The sequence below is a fragment of the Sus scrofa genome, chromosome 3 (assembly GCF_054392235.1).
Source record: "Sus scrofa isolate SSC_HxYL_T2T_F1_AM1 chromosome 3, Sscrofa_HxYL_maternal_Yorkshire_Landrace_v2.0, whole genome shotgun sequence".
Classification (NCBI taxonomy): domain Eukaryota; kingdom Metazoa; phylum Chordata; class Mammalia; order Artiodactyla; family Suidae; genus Sus; species Sus scrofa.
Genome location: NC_139385.1, coordinates 58,966,423 through 58,986,122, shown reverse-complemented (window position 1 = coordinate 58,986,122; position 19,700 = coordinate 58,966,423). Strand labels below are relative to the sequence as shown.

At 52.0% G+C, this 19,700-nt stretch overlaps 1 protein-coding gene across 3 annotated transcripts; it reads right to left on the bottom strand.

The window, feature by feature from the left end:
- Positions 1-6,037: 6,037 nt before the first annotated feature.
- ASTL (astacin like metalloendopeptidase) lies at positions 6,038-19,475 on the bottom strand. 3 transcript variants are annotated; one of them, XM_003481133.5, is made up of 9 exons: positions 19,314-19,475; positions 18,536-18,661; positions 16,548-16,609; positions 14,656-14,746; positions 13,719-13,836; positions 12,342-12,523; positions 9,456-9,537; positions 9,213-9,367; positions 6,038-7,398 (listed from the first exon to the last, which is right to left on the bottom strand). In XM_003481133.5, exons 1-9 carry the CDS (start codon positions 19,363-19,365, stop codon positions 7,055-7,057), a joined length of 1,212 nt encoding a protein of 403 aa, XP_003481181.2. In that variant the 5' UTR covers positions 19,366-19,475; the 3' UTR covers positions 6,038-7,054. The 3 variants fall into 3 exon arrangements, with proteins under 3 accessions (XP_003481181.2, XP_084876223.1, XP_084876222.1); XM_085020097.1 differs by having other exon boundaries at positions 13,773-13,836; positions 19,314-19,434; XM_085020096.1 differs by having other exon boundaries at positions 18,536-18,702; positions 19,402-19,425.
- Between the last annotated feature and the right edge of the window lie 225 nt (positions 19,476-19,700).

Sequence of the window (19,700 nt, the reverse complement as noted above, 5' to 3'; positions counted from 1 at the left end):
ATCAAGTAGTTGCTGAACCTCCTCCTGAGTTTTAGAAGGCACTGGGACAGCTGTAGAGAACATGTATGGTAGCTCATTAATTTTTTTTAGCAACCCTTGTGTGTTAGGAATTGGACTCACTGTGTTGTCACAGGGCCCAGAAGTAAGGTCAGATAAGAACCACAGGACTGAAGACATATGAAACTAGCCACTACTCAACTAACCAATCAGCTTATTGCACACAAACAGCACACAACACAGGTTAGTCAAAGCAGTGAATATCCAAAGGGGATAATGAACCACACCAAGGACGGGTCTAAGAAAGAGGAGTCTCAGTACCAACAACAGTCTCTGATGCAGGAACAGGTCTGAAGGGAAGCATGAGAGGGAAGTTGCCTTCTGCTCCCATAGACCCTCCAGCAGCATCTGTCTGAAAAAATCTCTCAGCAGGACAAAGTCAGGAATTCCAGCAAAGAGCTTTCAAGTTGCTGGGTTCACTGGCCTTATCTGAAGGAGTCTGACAGTAGGTCATAATGGTTACATCCTATGGGATCTTGGCTCAAATCAGCATTTATAGAATACTTCATTCTACAACACCAGAGTACATATTTCCAAGCTCAAATGGAACCTTGATTAAGACAGACAATATTTTGGGTAGGAAAGTACAAGTCAAAAAATTTAAGGGAAGAAATCATACAAAGCATGCTCTCACAACACAACAGAAGTAAGCTAGACATTAATAAATGATAGCAAAAAAATAAAAATATTTGCAGAGTGAACACATTTCTTTTTTTTTTTTCTTTTTCTTTTTGGCTTTTTAGGGCCGCATCTGTGGAATATGGAGGTTCCCAGGCTAGGGGTCAAATCGGAGCCGCAGCTGACAGTCTACAACGCAGCCACAGGAACATGGATCCAGGCCACACCTATGACCTACACCACATCTCAGGGCAACACTGGATCCTTACACTACCGAGCAAGGCTAGGGATCAAACCCGCATTCTCAAGGATATTAGTTGGGTTCTTAACCACTGAGCCACAAAGAGAACCTTGACTTTTTAAAATATCTAACACTCACTGAGAAGTCTGGCTGAAAGACTAAATGATTAATTTCAAGGATTTATCTATGCGACTCGCCGCCTTTAGAAGACTCACACAGTCTTCTAATGTCCACTGAGGGCTGAAAGCTGGTTGAAACACTATCCATACACAATAAATATTAGATTTCTCTGGGAGTTTTGTTTTTTGATGCTTGATATCTTGTAGAGAAATTTTCCACATTTGTTCTATTCATTGGTCTTTCCTTGAGTTTTCTGATACTTTACTTTCAAAGTTTCTCCCATATCTATTATATTGACTGTTTCTCTGTATATATCCTAAGACCTGCTTTTAGGCTAAAAGCACTCCTATATTCATTATTTTCATGAGGTTTCTCTCCATTAACTATGACTTCACTGACATATTCTTTTTTTTTTTTTTTTTTTTTTTTGTCTCTTTGTTGTTATTGTTGTTGTTGTTGTTGCTATTTCTTGGGCCGCTCCCGCGGCATATGGAGGTTCCCAGGCTAGGGGTCGAATCGGAGCTGTAGCCACTGGCCTACGCCAGAGCCACAGCAACGCGGGATCCGAGCCGCGTCTGCAACCTACACCACAGCTCACGGCAACGCCGGATCGTTAACCCACTGAGCAAGGGCAGGGACCGAACCCGCAACCTCATGGTTCCTAGTCGGATTCGTTAACCACTGCGCCACAACGGGAACTCCTTACTGACATATTCTTTGACATGTTTGCTACTAAAAGATTTCTATATTTTATTACATTCACAGGGTTTTTCCCATTTGTAGACTGTCTGATGTACTCTGAGGTTTAATATGTAGATGAAAATGCTCCCATATTCATTGTTCATAGGCTCTCTCCCCAGTGTGATTTTTCCCAAGTCTTTTTAGGACTGGCATGTGGATAAAAGCTTTCTCACATCCATTCATGGGGTTTCTCCACCTCGTAAGATGCCAGCTCCCACCTCCCCAGACCCTTGCGTCGTGCCCTCGGTGGTGGAAATCCATCATCCTCCCTCCCTCCATCCCACCTCACTTGACAAAGCCCCAAACTTTGTCAAACCTAAATTACCCGCCCTGCCTTTGACCAAGCGGCAGATTTTCCCGGGGCAGAATGCTCACTGCCTTGACTGGCCTCGCTTGAAACTCATGAACACAAATCTCCAGACTTTCCTAGTGTGCTTGCTTCCCTACTCTTCAAAATCGGCATCCCTAAGGATAACCTGACCCCCTTGCTGTACAGTGGGAAAAAAAAAAAAAAATCGGCGTCCCTCTCCTGCCCACCTCCTCCCCGCAAGCTGTGACTTTGCCTCGTACTTATGAAGATGGAAGCCAACCCGCAGGTACACATCCCCTACACGCACCTGCATCCAAGCAGCATCTCCGGTCTTAGGGCAAGACCTCTGCTTGTGCCCTGGCCCCAAACCCTCTTAGGTCCCCTGGGACTTTGCTCCTCTCATTAGCCCCTCTCTCCAACTGTCACTCATCCCATTCTAAGGGACACCCTCTCCTTAGGAACCTCTCCATCCCCCCTGCAGCAGCCACCTTCTTGTTGGCCTCTCACACTCTTTACTTCTAGGAGGGCAGCTGCACCCCGCCCTCCACTGAATCCACTCCTGTTGAGTCATTCATGACTCCATACCACCAAGTGCCAGTCTCATTTCCATGCGCCGCTCTTACACAATTTCTTTGCAACATTCTACACGGTGGACCGCTCCCTTCCCAGGGGACCCACTACAGGCTCTGCTCTGCTCCTTCCTCACAGGCCGCCCCTCCTCAGCCTCCTTTCCCCCTCCCAAACCCTAGACCAGTGATGCTTGCCTGTGACTTTTTCCCCTTCCCAGGGACTTCTGGCAGCATCCAGAGACCTGACTCTCACTATAGGAGAAAGGGGGCTGCTACTGGCATTTAGCAGGTAGAGGCCAAAAATGCTACCAAACATCTTCCAAGGTCCAGTTCAGCCCCCCAAACGCAGACTCATCAGACACAAAATGCTGATAAAGCTCAGCTTGAGAAATCATGCCTGGAATGATGCAGCCTGCTTCAGTCCTGGGATCCCTTTTCTTCTGCATCTGAACGCTCCCTGGCTATTTTTCTTTTTTCTTTCTTTTTTTTTTTTTTTTTTTTGTGTGTGTGTGTGTCTTTTTAGGGCCACTCCTGAGTCATATGGAAGTTCCCAGGCCAGAGGTCGAATTGGAGCAGCAGCTGCCATGCTACACCATAGCCACAGCAACGCTGGATCCAGGTCCAAGCCACATCTGCAACCTACACCACAGCTCGCGGAAACACCAGATCCTTAACCCAATGAGTGGGGCCAGGAATGGAGCCCACATCTTCATGGATACTAGTCAGGTTTGTTATTGCTGAGGCATGATGGGAACTCCTCCTTGGTTGATTTCATCCAGGTCCTGGTGCCCATCTGGAAGCTGGCACCTCTCCAAACTACATCTCCTTCCTGCACACAGCCCACCTACTCCCCAACCCAACCATTTGATATGCAGCAGCCTTAGACCTGACACTCCCATTTCCACTGAACCCCATCTCTCCCTTCAGTTCTTGATACTGTGATGGCCTCACTCCCTACCTTTCATCGTGAGTGTGGTGAATCAACCTCCAAAATATTCTCCTAAAGCCCCCACTTCTGCCCCTTTCCACAGCCCCCATCACTCTCGCTTGCACAGCTGCAGTGGCTCCCATTTGTTCTTCCCAGTTCCGATTTGTTTTCCAGAGAGCGTCCAGAATCACTTTTTAAATTTTAAACCAGGAGCTCCCATTGTGGCTCAGTGGTAATGAGCCTGACTAGTATCCATGAGGATGTAGGTTCAATCCCTGGCCTCTCTCAGCAGGTTAAGGGTCTGACGTTGCTGTGAGCTCTGGTGTAGGTCACAGACATGGCTCCAATCCTGTGATGCTGTGGCTGTGGTGTAGGCTGGCAGCTGCAGCTTTGATTCAAACCTTAGCCTGGGAACTTCCATATGCCGTAAGTGTGGCCCTAAAAAGGAAAAAAAAATTTTAAGCCACATCTTGTCACACTTCTCTCATTAGAACCCTCCAGCAGGAGTTCCCGTCGTGGCGCAGTGGTTAACGAATCCGACTAGGAACCATGAGGTTGTGGGTTCGGTCCCTGCCCTTGCTCAGTGGGTTAACGATCCGGCATTGCCGTGAGCTGTGGTGTAGGTTGCAGACGCGGCTCAGATCCCGCGTTGCTGTGGCTCTGGTGTAGGCCGGTGGCTACAGCTCCGATTCAACCCCTAGCCTGGGAACCTCCATATGCCGAGGGAGCGGCCCAAGAAATAGCAACAACAACAACAACAAAAAGACAAAAAAAAAAAAAAAAAAAAGAACCCTCCAGCAGCTCTTTCCTGTTGCTCTGGGAATAAAACCATCCCTCTCTGGCTAACCAGGCCCTGCCTGCTTCCCACCCCTGCCACACACACCCAGACACACACACACACACCTCCACTCACACTAGCCTGACTTTGCTTCTTCCTGCCTCAGGACCTTTGCACTGGCTGCGCTTTCCCCAGGTGTTCCCAGGGTAGCACCCTCCCGCCATTCAGGTCTCAGTTGAAATGGCAACAACCTATAGAAAAGCCCCCTCTTCTATGACTTGCCCATCCCAGATGCTTTATTTGCCGGCTTACTGTCCATCCCTCTTCCCCATCCCTGAATAAACTCCGTGAGGACAGATAACCTGCCTTGATCCCCACGCTATTCCCAGCATCTATAACAGAACCTGCCTGGCACCTAAATTCAATATCTGTCTGTTGGACAAGTGAGCCCACATCACTGTGTGGTTGGGGATTGGAAAACAGGCCACAGACCTGGGAGGAGGTGGCTAACCACCCAGGTTCTTGTTGACACCCCAGGGCCCCAGACATATCACACCCTCCACCCTGGGGCTCCAGAGGCTGGACCAGGGCTGGATCCTCTGGTGCAGGATGGGGCTCATGGAACAGGCCTGGGTCATGGGCTCCAGAATGATAGGTGGCTTTACAGGGAAGGACAGGACAAAGGTCATGAACCATCAGGATCAGCCAGCCCCGCCTTGCTCTCCAGTGATCAGATCCCAAGATCAAAATCCACATCCTAACAGAGGCTCCTGACAGGCAGTCTCTGGGAGGTGGGAGGGCCTCACAACACACAAGGCACAGCACCTCCTCCTGGGGCCACCAAGAAAGCCCAGCCCGGGGTCAGAGGCCTGGCTCGGCTATTCAGACACACACAGATCATGCTGCAGCCACACTCACTTCTGATAAACAGGTACTGAACTGTCTCCTAGGCTGGGCCTGAGTCTTTGCTTGCAACCCCACACCCCAGGGGAGCTATCACCTGCTAAGAGCATGGCCCAAGCCCCTACTTCCCTAAACTCTGATACCACACCTCCCATGTCTGGGAGCAAGACAAGGAACAGCATCCTCCCGCTCTATGAGCTTTCCCTGATGCTAACTCCTCAGATCAGGCCTCTGATCAGTTTTAGAAAATCTTTCGACTCAGGGAGTTCCCACTGTGGCTCAGTGGAAACAAATCTGACAAGTATCCATGAGGATGCAGGTTTGATCCCTGGCCTCACTCAGTGGGTTAAGGATCTGGCGTTGCCGTGAGCTGTGGCGTAGGTCACAGACACGGCTTGGATCTGGCATTGCTGTGGCTGTGGTCTAAGCCAACAACTACAGCTCCAATTTGACCCCTACTAGGAACTTCCATGTCACCCAGGCAGCCCCCCCCCAAAAAAAAAGGAAAATGAAAAGAAAATCCTTAACTCAGATGGATGGAAACCCAAGATTATCTGAGGCCAGAAGCTCCTGGTCGCACTAGCATGCCCTTATGTCCCCTGACACAGTAAAGAGGTGGGCAGAGGACATGCCTCAGCCCTACATGGCCTTTCACTTAAGCATGTCCAATTGCTTCCCCGAGTCTGTTCCCTCCCCTGGAACCTTCCATCCACGGCAAGCAGGAGGGTTAAAGGCACTCAGGTAGGAAGTAGTCAGCCCAGCCTCAGACTCCTAGAGCAAGCCCCCAATTTTATTTCTGCCTTCTCCCAAGACACAGGAGGCACCTGGCCCCACAGGAACAGGACACGGGTTTATGCTCCCCTTTCACCCCAGGCACACTGGGGGCTCCCAGCTCACGCCCTGGCAGCCCTAGAGACTTTCTTTGCCCTTGTATAGCCCTAGTCAGAGAGGCCAGGAGCTGAAGAGGAGAGGGGCTTGGCTGCAGGAAGACAAGCAGGGTGACCCCACAACCCCTGTCCACCTTCCAAGGCCTCCACTGGCCAAATCCTGGGGAGAAGAATGGGTGTCAAGTAGCAACAAGGTTCCTGGAAATGCAGCCCTGATTCCTGGCTTCATGGTCCTCGTGTTCTTGGCGAGGTCCCCGTGCACAGTCCTGGAGGGTCCCTCTTTCTTCCTCTCCCTGGGCAGCAGGGCTGGAAGTTGGGCTCTGAAATCCTCATGGAGGGCCAGGTGAGGGGTGCTGGCTGCAGAGCCACGCTCCCAGCACTCAGACATCAGGACTGAAGGCTGCCCCGGGTCCCAGGCAGGACACACACACCCCCACCAAGGCCAAGCTGGAGGTACCCATGGTCCAGGCTGGGGGGTCTGGGCCTCAGCTACGGGATGCTGCCCCAGAGCCTTCAGGACTGGAACATGCTTCTCCCCACCCCTGTGGATCTCTGTCCCTGGAGAAGGCACCCGGACTCACCCAGGGCTGGGCAGAAATTGAGAACAGGCAGTCAGGCATCCTGAGAGACCTAGAGAGCCCCAGTGTCCCCAGGAGCCCTCGGGGGAACATGACAGGGAAGGAAGGGTCAGAGGGAGAGGCCTGGGCCTCAGACAGGCAGCCAGGGGTGCTGCCCAGAGGGGCCAAGGGGTACACAACTCGGCTACTCTGGGTAGAGGATGCCCTCCCCCCCTGGGGACAGAAGCTACAGGCTTGATCTCTGGGGGTCCATATGAAGCAACTACCAGGTACATGGGCTCCTGGGAGAGCAGGATTCCCCAGAACAGCCCAGCTGGATGATGGCTAGTCTTCTCCTTCTAGAGATGGAGCTGGGGGTCCAGTGGGCACCTGGGCCTGCCAGGACTGCTCCAGGGCAATACCAGGAACACCTGCTGCAGGCCTTGACCTTAGGGAGGAAGCTGGGGCCTCAGGTGGCTTTACAGAGGCCTCTGCATCGAAATTCCTCAGGGCATGGGGCTTCCATGCACGGGGGCTCTCTTCAGGCCCAGCAGCCCCACGCTGGCCTTCAGTCCCAAAGCCACTGTCGTCAGGGCTCCTGGATTCTGTCAGTAATGCCTTGAGAAGCTGCTGCAGGTACGGTCTAGAGGCAGGAGTGGGGCTTCCACCATTGCTGTGGGCCTGGAACCCTAGGGCAGAAAAGGTAGGAATGCTTGTCTCTAACAGGGAACTAGTCTTAGAGTCAATTTAGTGGCTAGTCTGTTCTTTCTCTAGGGTTCAAGTCCCCTTTATCAAGTGTCCAGTATCCATACCTGAGTAGGACTCATCTCTGGTCTCAGCGTTTGGTTTCAATGGGTAATTTTCTACCCTTGTACCAATGCTATACTTGTATAGCATATACACATATGTAAATATATGCAGTTATACATTTATAAGCTATTATTTATATAAAGACTTTTTGTCTTTTTAGGGCTACACCCGTGGCATATGGAGGTTTCCATGCTAGGGGTCAAACTGGAGCTACAACTGCCAGCCTACAACATAGCCACAACAATGCCAGATCCAAGCTGCGTCTGCAACCTACACCGCAGCTCCTGGCAGGTCCGGATCCTTAACCCACTGAGCAAGGCCAGGGATCCAACCTGCATCCTCATGGATGCTAGTCGGGTTCATTAACCACTGAGCCATGACGGGAACTCCTATAAAGACATTTTATAATCTACATTAACTACTCATCTGCTAGGGCAGTCCCTCCACTTTGAGGTATCTCAGCTATAATTAGCCTTTTGTGTTTTTAATATAGATTTTAGGATCATCTTGTCAAGATCTTCAAACTTACTGGGATTTTCCTTTTTTTTTTTTTTTGGTCTTTCTAGGGCTGAACCCACAGCCTATGGAAGTTCCCAGGCTAGGGGTCAAATCCGAGCTGTAGCCAACGGCTTACGCCACACCCACATCAACACAGGATCTGAGCCACGTCTGCGACCTACACCACCGTTCAGGGCAATGCCAGGTCTTAACATGCTGAGTGAGGCCAGGGATTGAACCCATATCCTCATGGATGCTAGTCGGATTTGTTAACCACTGAGCCACGATGGGAATTCCCTTACTGGGATTTTCAATGGGAATTTACTGAGTCTGTAAATCAGAGAATTACATTTTTACATTGTCTTCCTTTTAATATGCTACATCTCTATGTATTTACTTAAGTATTCCTTAATGATTTTTAATAAAAGTTTATTTTTTTCCCTAGAATTTTATATATCTTGTCCAATTTATTCCTTAGGACATTTTATCTTCACTATTATAATGGTATCTTTTTTAAGAATTATGTTTCACTATGGATATACAGAAATACAATTGATTTTTTTTTTTTTTTTTTTTTTTGCTACAACCACAGCAAGTTCCAAGGGCAGGGATCGAACCTGCACCACAGCAGCAATCCAAGCCGCTGCAGTGTAACAACACCAATGCGCTACAAGAGAACTCTTACAACTGATTTTTATATATTGATTATATTTTACCTTTAAAAAATTCTTTAGTTTTAGCAATTTGTTTATAGATTTTATTACTTTCAATGTAGATAATTATCATCTATGAATAATGACTGTTTTTGCTTCCTTCCCAATCCTCAGACTTGATTTTTTCTTTCTACACCACAATGGCTAAGACTTTCCCTACGTTGTTGAATGAATGGGACAATGGTGGAAAAACTTGTCCTGGTCTCGACTTCAATGTTTTGACAGTAGAAGTGGTTTGTTTCTCTGGGTTTTTGGCAGATACTCACATTAAGGTTAAGAAAGTGGGCTCTGTTCCTAATTGCCAATAGTTTTTATGATCATAAGTGAGTGTTGGGTTTTCAAATGCTTTTGCTGCATCTCTGTGGTGAGCCCCTAGTGATCTCACCCACTCACCTCCCAGCACTCCACCCTCGTGGTCGCCACCTCAACACAGGAGCTCCCTTCCAGCTCCTCAGATCACGCTGCCCCCCCCCATCACTCACCTTTCTTGGGGGGGTCATGGCCACTCTGGCTGCAGTCATACAACCTGAGGACCCGTGCAATGTCTGAGGTGCTCAGGTTCCATCGCTGGCCAATGTGGACACTGGGGGCCCAGAGGGGCGTGATGGTGGGCAGCCCACGCCGGCTGAAGGCGAGCCTGAAACCAGCAGGCAGGGGCCTGAGTCCAGATCAGGGCAGGGGCTGGCAGGGCAGCGCAGAGGGACAGGAGGAAAAGGGGTTCTCACCTCCCATAGTGCATCACTGACGAGTAGTCATAGGGCACCAGCATGTTGCTGCTCCGAGATTTGATGAAGTTGATTTCAAAGCCTGAAAAAATACTTGGCAATGGAGGGAAGGGCAGGGGGAGGGTTTGAAAGATGGCGGGGGCTGGGGGGGCTCGGGGTGGGGGTGGGGGGTGGGCAGGAAGAGGGCGGGGGTAAGAGGGCAGGGACGGGCAAAGAAAGGAAATGATAGGAGGTTTCTGGAAATGTATAACCTACCTGAGCTGAAGGGTCCAAACTACAGCCAAATGCGCACATCCCTACCCCCCAGGACTGATCCCTGATCCCCATCTCCTTGGTGCCCTGGGAAGGTTCCAGACTTGCACCAGCTGACGTACAAACATAGGGACTTGACGGCTGGCCCGCCATGGCCTCCTAAGGCTTCTCTCCATCTCTTTCTCCTCCTTCCAAGCTCACCTTGTATGAGACTACCTCTCTCAAGACCTACAGCTTCCATGAAATCGCAGCTGCACAGAGTCTTGGCCGCCCCCTACTGGAGAGGTAAAGTACCTACTCCCTAACCTAGTTTTAAAACCTTGTAAGGCAGCGGCAGTGGCCATCTCTCACTCCCAGCAGCAAACCCCTCTCCCTGCCTCCTCTCTGTAGCATCCGCCCCGCCCAGATGTGCAGCCCAGTCCTTCCCCATTGGCCAGAACACCTGCTCTCCCTGTCGCTTGGGTGCCCTAGGCCTGGGAGGAAGAATGTTTCCTCCCTCGATTTCTCTCCTACCCCGCACAGTGAGCCTCAGAAAGAACAGCTGCACCCTCCATCCAGCCACCTCCACACCCACGCATGGTCACCAGCAGCCTCTTCACCACTAAAATGGTACAATACCTTTATATCCATCACCTGCCTGACGTACCTGTCCAATAGAGCATGCTTATTTCTTCCTTTTAAAAACCTTTAAGTTATTATATTAACATAACTTTGAATAGGCAGCTTATCTGATCCAAAAATCAAAAAATGGAGTTCCAACTATGGCTCAGTGGCATGAGCATTGTCTCTGCAGTGGCTCAGGTACTGCAAGGGTATGGGTTCAATCCCCAGTGCAGTGGGTTAAGGATCCAGTGTTGCCAGTGGCTGCAGCGTGGGTCACAGCTGAGGCTCAGATTTGATCCCTGGCACAGGAACTTTCATATGCCACAGGGTGGCCAAAAAAAAAAAAAAAAAAATCGAAAAATGTTAAGATAGTATTTAAATCTCCCACTCCATCTCCCTTCTGAATGCCCACCTCCCCACCCCTACAGTTAATTACTGTTATTAGTTTGTATGTTTCAGCAATCTGTTCTGCACATGTTAACTAAATACAAATGTATTCTCATCTTTTTCCATTCTTAAGCAATTTTTTCCATTAGGGTAGCTGGTGTTTAACCTATTAGTGCTGTTTGTTCTCTAACTCATTAATTTCTGCCTTTACTTTTCATTAATTCCATCCTGCTTTCATTTTTTTCTTAACTTGGATTGAACTGCTTGATTTGTTCTTTTTATTGATACAGGTATTTAAGTCTACACATTCTCCCTCAGCATGGCTTTAGCTGTGAACCTTTGGTTCTAATGTGCTTTCATGCTTTTTAAAGAACCCCTGCAATTTAATTCCATAGCTAAAAGAAAAGTGTTATTTTTTAAACTTTAATTTCCAAGTGGAAAGAGTTTGTTTCATTTTGTTCCTGCTTTTTACATCATGATCAAACTTGTATTACTTCTACGTTTTCAAATTCTACTTTTTCAAATTTGAAGTTTTTATGGCTATCAGAAGTTTTCATAAGTATTTCATGAACACTTAAAAGGATTACAGTCTATTTTCAAGGCATGGTGTCATCGTCATCGCACCCCCCTCCCATTTCCCTAGACGAATCCCTGAACTCAATGTCCATTCCCCATCCCCCATCCCATTGAAAGGTGCTCCCATCTTCCCATCCCATTCTTGGGGTGGAGGGCATCCATGCATGCTAGTCTCTACCTCAGACACCCTCCCCTGACCATGTCACCTGGCTAACCCCACAGCAGTCGCGAAGGCGCTCACACCCAAAGCCCTGTGCTCACAGCAATCCTCCCAGCTCTTCTTCATCTGTACCCTCAAACCAAAAATCATTTACCTCCTCTACTCCCCTTCCTCCTGTAGCAATTGTCTCAACTCCTCTCACCTTCTACATGAGGCTCTCCCCCTCCTCTGAAGGGCAGGGTCCCACCATTGCTGGAGTCAGAACCCCAGCACGCACCTGCTGCTCCCCAAAGCATCCAAAGCAGTGGCCCAGACCAGACTGCTTTCCCACCGCCACCTTTTAGGACATGGTCTCCCTGTCCTTTACATCCCAGGTTCCCCCTCAGCATCCATCTCACAGACGCTGAGCCCCTACAGCTCTGCCCTCTGCCTCTTGCATTCAGCACTTGGCACATGAAGCCCACTACCCCCAGGACTTCTGTCTTGGTTCAGTGCCCCCCAGCTGGAACATAGCCCCTGCCCTAACCCTGCATAACGCATCCAGAGACTGCTGGTTGAGTACACAGTGAGCAAGAGTCCTAAGACCACCGACTCTCTCCCAGGTAACCGCCAGGTTCAGGGACGAGAAATGAGACATAGCACAAATGGATGCTTAGCTCAGGATGACTGAGGGGGCAACGAAGGCTCAGAGCCCAGTGCGGCAGCACCCAGACTTCTCTCCAGGTCTTGGAAAGAAGCAGGAACCCCACCTTCACAGAGTCAGGCAGGTAGAAAAGAGAGACAACTGCTCCAAATAGCCAGGCAACTCCTCAGGTCCTGGCCTGTGCCTGCCACTCTCTCCACCCAGGACCACCTCCCACCCTCATCCCCACTCACCATCCAGCCTGGCTGTGCACAACCTGACTCACCTGGGAGGATCTCGTTCCAGTTCACGCGGATGTAGCGGTCCCGGTCGGCCCTTGAATGCTCATGCCAGAAGCCCAGCACGTGCATGAGCTCATGCAGGACAATGCCCCGGCCCCGCTGGAGACAGCTGGGTCCCAGGGATACCACCTGCATCCCTCCATTGCGCCCTATGCTAGAGAAGCACCTGCGGGGCCACGAGAACGCAGGGTGGGCACCAGCCCAGAGAGTCAGCAGAGCCAGGCCCCTTGCCCCCTCCCAAGACCAGGGATCCAGGCCCCATCCTGGACACTAGTCCTGGGCTTCCTGTTCCCAAGTCCCCTCACTGCCTGGCCTTCTGTGAAAGGGGTCGACTGGAACCCCGTCACCAGCCTGTGCTGCAAGGAGGATACTAATGTGGGTGTTCCCAAGTGGGGAGCCCCAAGTTAGAGCCTCAGACACTCTCTCAGGCCCCTAACAAGCTAATCAGTATTGCCATTACCCTGGTTTTATTTTATTTTATTTTGTCATCTTGTCAGGGCCGCACCCGCAGCATGTGGAGGTTCCCAGGCTAGGGGTCTAATCGGAGCTGTAACCGCCGGCCTATGCCACAACCACAGCAACACCAGATCCGAGCCATGTCTGCGACCTACATCATAGCTCACGGCAATGCTGGATCTTTACCCTACTGAGCGAGGCCAGGGATTGAACCTGCAACCTCAAGGTTTCTAATCAGATTCGTTTCCCCTGCGCCACAACAGGGAACTCCCCATTACCCTGATTTTAGAGAGAAGACAGGCAAGGCTCAGACATGAAGGAAGCTGCCAGAGTCACCACGCTCTGCACCGTGGGACGTGGATCCAAGGCCAAGTCTGTCCCAGGATACTTGTGCTCACTCCCCAGAAATGGGGATGAGGGATCCATAACAGAGTTCAGAGCCTATCCTTGCCCTCCTCTCTCCAATTTTTTTTTTTTGTGTGTGTGTGTGTGTGTGTGCTTTTTTAGGGCTGCACCTGTGGCATACAGAAGTTCCCAGGCTAAGGGTCAAATTAGAGCTGCAGCTGCCAGCCTACGCCACTGCAACAGCAACACCCAATCCTTAACCCAGAGTGAGGCCAGAGATCAAACCTGACTAGCATCCGAGTCCTCATGGATACTAGTTGGGTTCCTAACCCACTGAGCCACAGTGGGAACTCCTACTCTCCCCCACCTTCTGTCTTAAGTGTGCTCATGTCAGGCACACCACTCAGACAGGCAGGGGAATTCTGGACCCAGGAGGACAGTCCAGACATGAGTTTTAGACGAGGGCTTTGTTAATTCCATACGGAACTCAAAACAGCCGAGGTTCTCCCCCTGCACATACGCACAGATGAACACTCACACCCCTACCTGGAAGCACTTACCCAGACATGGGTACGATGGAAATGAAGTCCCTCTGGCCCTCATAGTCAACAAACCTGATGCACGTGAAGTGTTCGAACTCAGCAAACGCCTCCAGGATGACTTGCCGGCTGGGCTTGTCTACAGAGGAGACACCCTGGCTGCAGCCCCAGACAAGACTCTCCCTCCCCACCCCCAGCCTCGTGGCCCCTTGGAAATCTGTCCATGGGCAGCAACTGAGCTTCAGACCACTCTCCCAAAACAGAAGACAGGGCAGCGTGGAGTTCTCACCATGGCACAGTGGGGTAAGGATCCAACGGTAGCGGCATGGTTTTCTGCAGAAGTGAGGCTTCCACCCCCAACCCCCCTGCAGTGGGCTAAAGGATCCATGTTGCCACAGCTGCAGCTCAGGTTCAATCTCTGATCCAGGAACTTCCATGTGCTGCAGGTGCAGCCATAAAAAGAGAGAAAAAGAATGAAAGAGAAAAGAGAAAAAGAAAGAGAAAAAGTGATGGTGCTCGATCCCTGGCCCAGGAAATTCCATATGCTGCAGGTTTCAGTCATAAAAAGAAAGAAAAAGAAAAAGAGAAAGAATAAGAGATAAAGAAAAGTGTGATGATGTAGGGAGAAGAAATCAGGGCTCCAGACGGACCCAAGGGCTGTGCCACCTTGGGCAGGTCACTGCCCTCTGGCCCATTTGGACTTGAAATGATCAGACAGTCCCTAGATGTACCTTCACCATCAGCCCCAAGATTTTAACTTTCCAGCTCGGGGGCCCTTGGGATTAGAAGGGCTCTGGCCAAAGGGTCCTTTGGGTGGTGTTGATGGTGGAGGGGGCACAGGGATGCAGAGCAAGAGAGAATAAAAACCCGGAGAGGAGCCCAGGCTACCCTGGGAATGAGGGGCTGGCGCAGGGAGGGAGGCCCATGGCTCCCAGGACTGGGGTGCCGGCTCGCTCACCGTACTTGCTGGAGAGCACAACGGGGACCTCCACGACGCCACCATTCTTGGGCCACTTGTTGTTGGTAGCCGAGAACAGCCGGAAGGGACTCTGAGAAGAGAGGGCAGCTCAGGGATCCAGGCCAGCCAAGCTTTCTGGCCCCAAGGGCACCATAGCTCAGGCCACAGGAACCCTGAAGATGTAAGAAGTAGTCCCCCCAGGTATGTGAGGGTGGCAGGTCATTAGAAGTGGGATAGCCACAGAGAAAGCCAGCAGGCCTGCCACACGAGCTGCAATGCACAGCACAACCCTTTGTACCAGAGAACAAACAACTTGAGACTTTATCAGGCAGAGAAAAAAGCAAAATACTCCCTGAAGAAGAGGCTGGCAAGGAGTCCAGCACCCATAAATGGCTCAGAAGGCTCAGCACCAACAGCAGCCCTACCACCCCATCACTTTCTGGAGCACAGCAGCCGGCTGAGCTCACTGAGTGTGTAGGCACAGGTGGAAAAAAAATGGGGACATGATCCTCCTGATTCTAAGGCTCCACACGTGGCCTCAGCAGCTTCTTTATTCTGCCAACAAACACCTTTTGAGGGTAGGCATCACAGCACCCAAGCACATCCTGCCCCACTGGCTATGAAAGGTTGTACTGGGTTCTGCTTTTACCCCCTGCACTCACTGGGTAACAGAGAAAAAGGGCTTCGCCCTCTCCCTGGGGTTCCTGCCCAGTGCCCACCCCAGCCTCCGGCTCTCCAGCCCAGCCTCATGCTGTATCATTGGTGAGCAGCCTCAGACCAGTCTCACTCTTTCCCAGTCACTGTCCTATTTACGAGCCTCTGCCATTCCCAGTCTCCTAAAAGATGGCATTGCAGGAGTTTCTGCCATGGCGCAGTGGGTTAAGAATCCAACTGCAGCAACTTGGGTCACTGGAAGTGTGGGTTTGATCCCCAGACCAGGACAGTGGGTTAAAGGATCTGGCATTGCCATTACTATGGCTCAGATTCAATCCCTGGCCCAAGAGCTTCCCATATGCTGCAGGTACAGCCATTAAAAAAAAAAAAAATTCCCATGAATTGTTTGCATATCTAGAAAGTCAAGAAGTGTTCCCATTGTGGCTCAGCGGTAATGAACCTGACTAGAATCCATGAGGATGCGGGTTCGATTCTGGCCTCACTCAGTGGGTTAAGGATCCAGCATTGCCATGAGCTGTGGTGTAGGTCACAGCTGTGGCTCAGATCTGGCATTGCTGTGGTGTAGGCTGGCAGCTATAGCTCCAATTTGACCCCTAGCCTGGGAACCTCCGTATGCCACAGGTGTGGTCCTACACACACACACACACACACACACACACACACACACACACCCCTCTGCAAGTCACCCTGATGCCCATCCAGCCTTCTCCCTTTCTGACTGTCCCTTATCCTCTCCAGCCCCCAGCCCACAGGATGGTGACTGCATTACTCCTTGTTGTGTCTTCCTTAGACCATCTACCACCTTTTGTGTTCACCATAAACACCTGCTTACAGCCCCACCAGCCACTCTGCCAACCATTTCTCATCTCTTCCTTTGTCCCAATACTCCCCTGCAGAAGGGTGGAAAGCTTGGGCTTGAAAGTTCCAACCCCCCTCCCTCAGGAAGCCCTCCCAGGCTGACTGAGGCCACCACTCCAGGTAGTAGCCTCCCTCGGGCTGCTTAGTCCTAATGGAACCTGCACTCTGCCTTTGGCAAGAGGAGGGATCGAACAAGCTATGAGCAACAAACATGGATCCCTCACATTTCACACCCTTATGACACCAAGGGTGGGCCCAAAGGTCTCTGACACTATCTATGAGGTTATTTACACCCGTGTGTGTGTGTGTGTGTGTGTGTGTGTGTGTGTGTGTACGCATGCGTGCAAGCTTACACTCACCGGCCGGAGGATGTCCCCCTCGATGAGGAAGCTGCTTTCTGGGGTTTCCTCTGGGATCAGCCCTGAGAAGGAAGGGAGGGACGTGTGGGCCCGTGTCCCCCAGAACACAGACTCGAGGACAGGCCCAGCAGAGACCTTGGCTGCAGGCCAAGAAACCCCATAAGTCTGTCCCTTCCTCAGGCTCGGGAGCTTCCCTGGGCACCGAAGCTGTATGGCCTCAAGCAAGCTGCACAGCCCCTCTGAGTCAGCCTGCTCACACGCTTCTGCTGCTCAAACAGGGCACTTCTCCCATGCCCCAGCGCCTGCCTCCTGAAATCGAGGCCCTCTGCTCTCAGGGAGCTGCTATTTCTTCCAGCTGGCTCCACCTTCCACTCTAGCCCAAGCCACACTCCCAGGAACACATCCTGGGCTCTCCTGTCCCATCTCACCTCCTACCCATCTGTGTAATAATCAGGACCTTCATGGTGGCAAGTGACAGGAACTCCAGCCCGCCCCACCACAGGAGGCCCCTGCAAGCCCCCCCTTCCCCCTTCCCCTCCCCCCACACCAGCTTCTCCTCCCTCCAGCCTCATTTTCTGCCACAGCTGGCAGCCTTTCCCACAGCCTCTTTCCTAAGTATCAGCCCCAGCAGGAATCTTAGAGAAGTGTCTGGCCTCCTGAAGGTGGCTTAGGTGGGGTTCCTAGAAGCCAGTAATTTATCATGGGCATGAAGAGAGCTGGAGAGCACTGAGGGAGAAGCGGGCTCAGCTGCAGGCCAGCCTCACCCTGACCACACGGGAGCTCTGGCCCCCAGGTGAGGCAGAATTGGCCCACCTTGAGGCAGGGAGGCTAGCCCGTGTGTTGTTTGAGTCGCTGTGGGTGGGCCGCCCCCCAAGCAGAGGAGGGCATTGCTCCGCGGGCATTCCTGGCTGAGGGCCTTCAGCTGCCAGACCTTAGCCCCCACATTCTCAGCAGCTGGGGAGGGTGTGCGCCTCCCAGGAAAGCTCACCCTGACCAGTCACTGCATGAGGCTCACAGGTAGTTACTGGGCCACCAGCAGCCCAAGCAGAGTGTCCTCCACAGCAGCTGCAAAGCAATGCCAGGGAAGCCTCTGATTGGTCTGGAAGTGGCCAGAATTAGTCACAGTGACCAAGAGGTAGCAGAGCACCCTGCTCGAGCTTCTCCCAGAGTAAGAGGTGGGTGGGCCACATGGCGGCTATTCCATCCACAGAGGCTGATTCCCCTCCCCCAGGCCTAGGTCTGCTCTCCCCCTCAACCCTGTGTTCACCCAACACTTCAGCTCCAACATCTGAACACCAGTCTGTTTCAACCTGCTTAGTCCCAGGTTGGCTATACGTTCTCATTTTTCAGCTGAGGTTCCCCAGACAGGGAGGCCCGAGGCTCATGCTTCCCGGTCTTTGGACCCCCAGCACCTCACACCTGCAGGTCATCCTGCACCAGGTGGCAGCCACATTCCTAAACATCCACTAATGACCACTCAACACCAGACTTGCAGAGCCCCATACTTTATCAGGCTGGTTTAAAAAAACAAAACAAAACCAAAAACCCCTCCACTTTTCCCTCCTTTTTATCAAAGTAACAACCCAGAAGAGCCGATACAGAAAAATGGACCTAAGAATTTGCCTGTGGGAGCTCCCGTTGTGGCTCAGCAGTCAATGAACCTGACTAGCATCCTTGAGGACCCAGGTTTCATCCCTGGCCTTGCTGATAGGATGAGCTCATTGCCATGAGCTGTGGTGTAGGTTGAAGAGGTGGCTCGGATCTGGCGTTGCTGTGGCTGTGCTGTAGGTAGGCAGCTGCAGCTCCAATTAGACCCCTAGCCTGGGAACCTCCATAAGCTGCAGGTGTGGCCCTAAAAAGCAAAAAAAAATTGCCCATGGAAGTGCTACTCAGCAAGACCCACCAAGCAAACTGGCCCATTTCCTCCCTGCTCAGCCGAGAGTTCAGCATGATACCCCCCACCTCACAAGAGGACACAGTGCCCTCACCTTGGTTAATTGCAGGGATGTCCTTGTCCCAGGATGTCTGGGTCCCCTCGGGGGTGAGGTCTTCTGCGAATCTGGTCCCACAGGCTCCAGGGCAGCGAGAGGATGAGGGCGCTCCCAAGATGCAGCCTGGCCCGGACAAGTACATAAGCACAATGCCCGAAGTGCCCCTGAGAGTGACTCAGGATGACTGGACATAGGGTGGGGTGGGGTGGGGGTGGGGGGGATTTGGGGGGGTGGTCAGAGCACAAGACCTGGGCCCTTCACACAAGTAGGCCCCCGAAGGGAGTCCCCGGAGCCCCCTGGCCTCCCCTGGTCCCTAGGGCTGGACAACTTTGAGGAAGGAGCTCCCTTGGCAGGAACAGGACGGGGCTCTAAAAGCGAACCCCAAGCTCTGAGCGTCTGGAGGGAGCAAAAAGGAGGGAGGCAGGGACAGGCCTTAGGCTCCAAGACTGGCAGCTGGGTGTGAGCTAGCCTCGGACCCTGCCCAGCAGCGCCCTCCTCAGCCCAGACCTCCGGAAATGGGCTCAGTCTGGTTGAGCCTGGGGTGAACACCTGCAGGGCCGTTCCTGTTGTCCCTCTGCTCTTAGGGTCTTCAGGAGATCCCCCTCTTGGGGCCCCCAGGTGCTGACTTCTAGGAAGATCCCTAGAAGCTGGTTCTCTGAGTCCGGCAGGTCAATTGGCATCCCTGCAGGCCCCAGCCACACCCTCTGGCCAATCCCACATTGGGTAGGCTGGAGCCAAAACAAGGAAGGCGAGGAGGGTGAAGCAACCCGCTTACCTGGCAAAGTGAGCAGAGCCAACACCCATGGCCAGAGGCCTCCCATGCTCATGCCGCCTACAGTTGGCCCCTCTATCCCCCAGCTAGCAGGAGAGCAAGTTTCCGTGAGATGAAGCAGGCTAATTGCAGACTTCAGGCTACTTCCTCCCCTTAAATAGCAGCTCCTGCAGCCTCTCACCTGCAGCCCTGCCCAGCAGCTCCCACCTGCAGCTTCTCCCACCTGCAGCTTCTCCCAGCCAACTCCATCTGCAGCCCCACCCTCTCGTACCAGCCCAGGCCCAAGCTTTCTGGACCCTGATGAGACCCTTTCTGGCCTGACTGAAGTGGGCGAGAAGGTGAGGAGAAGCAGGGCACAAGGGGTGGGGGTGGGGGTTCCACTTAGGGATG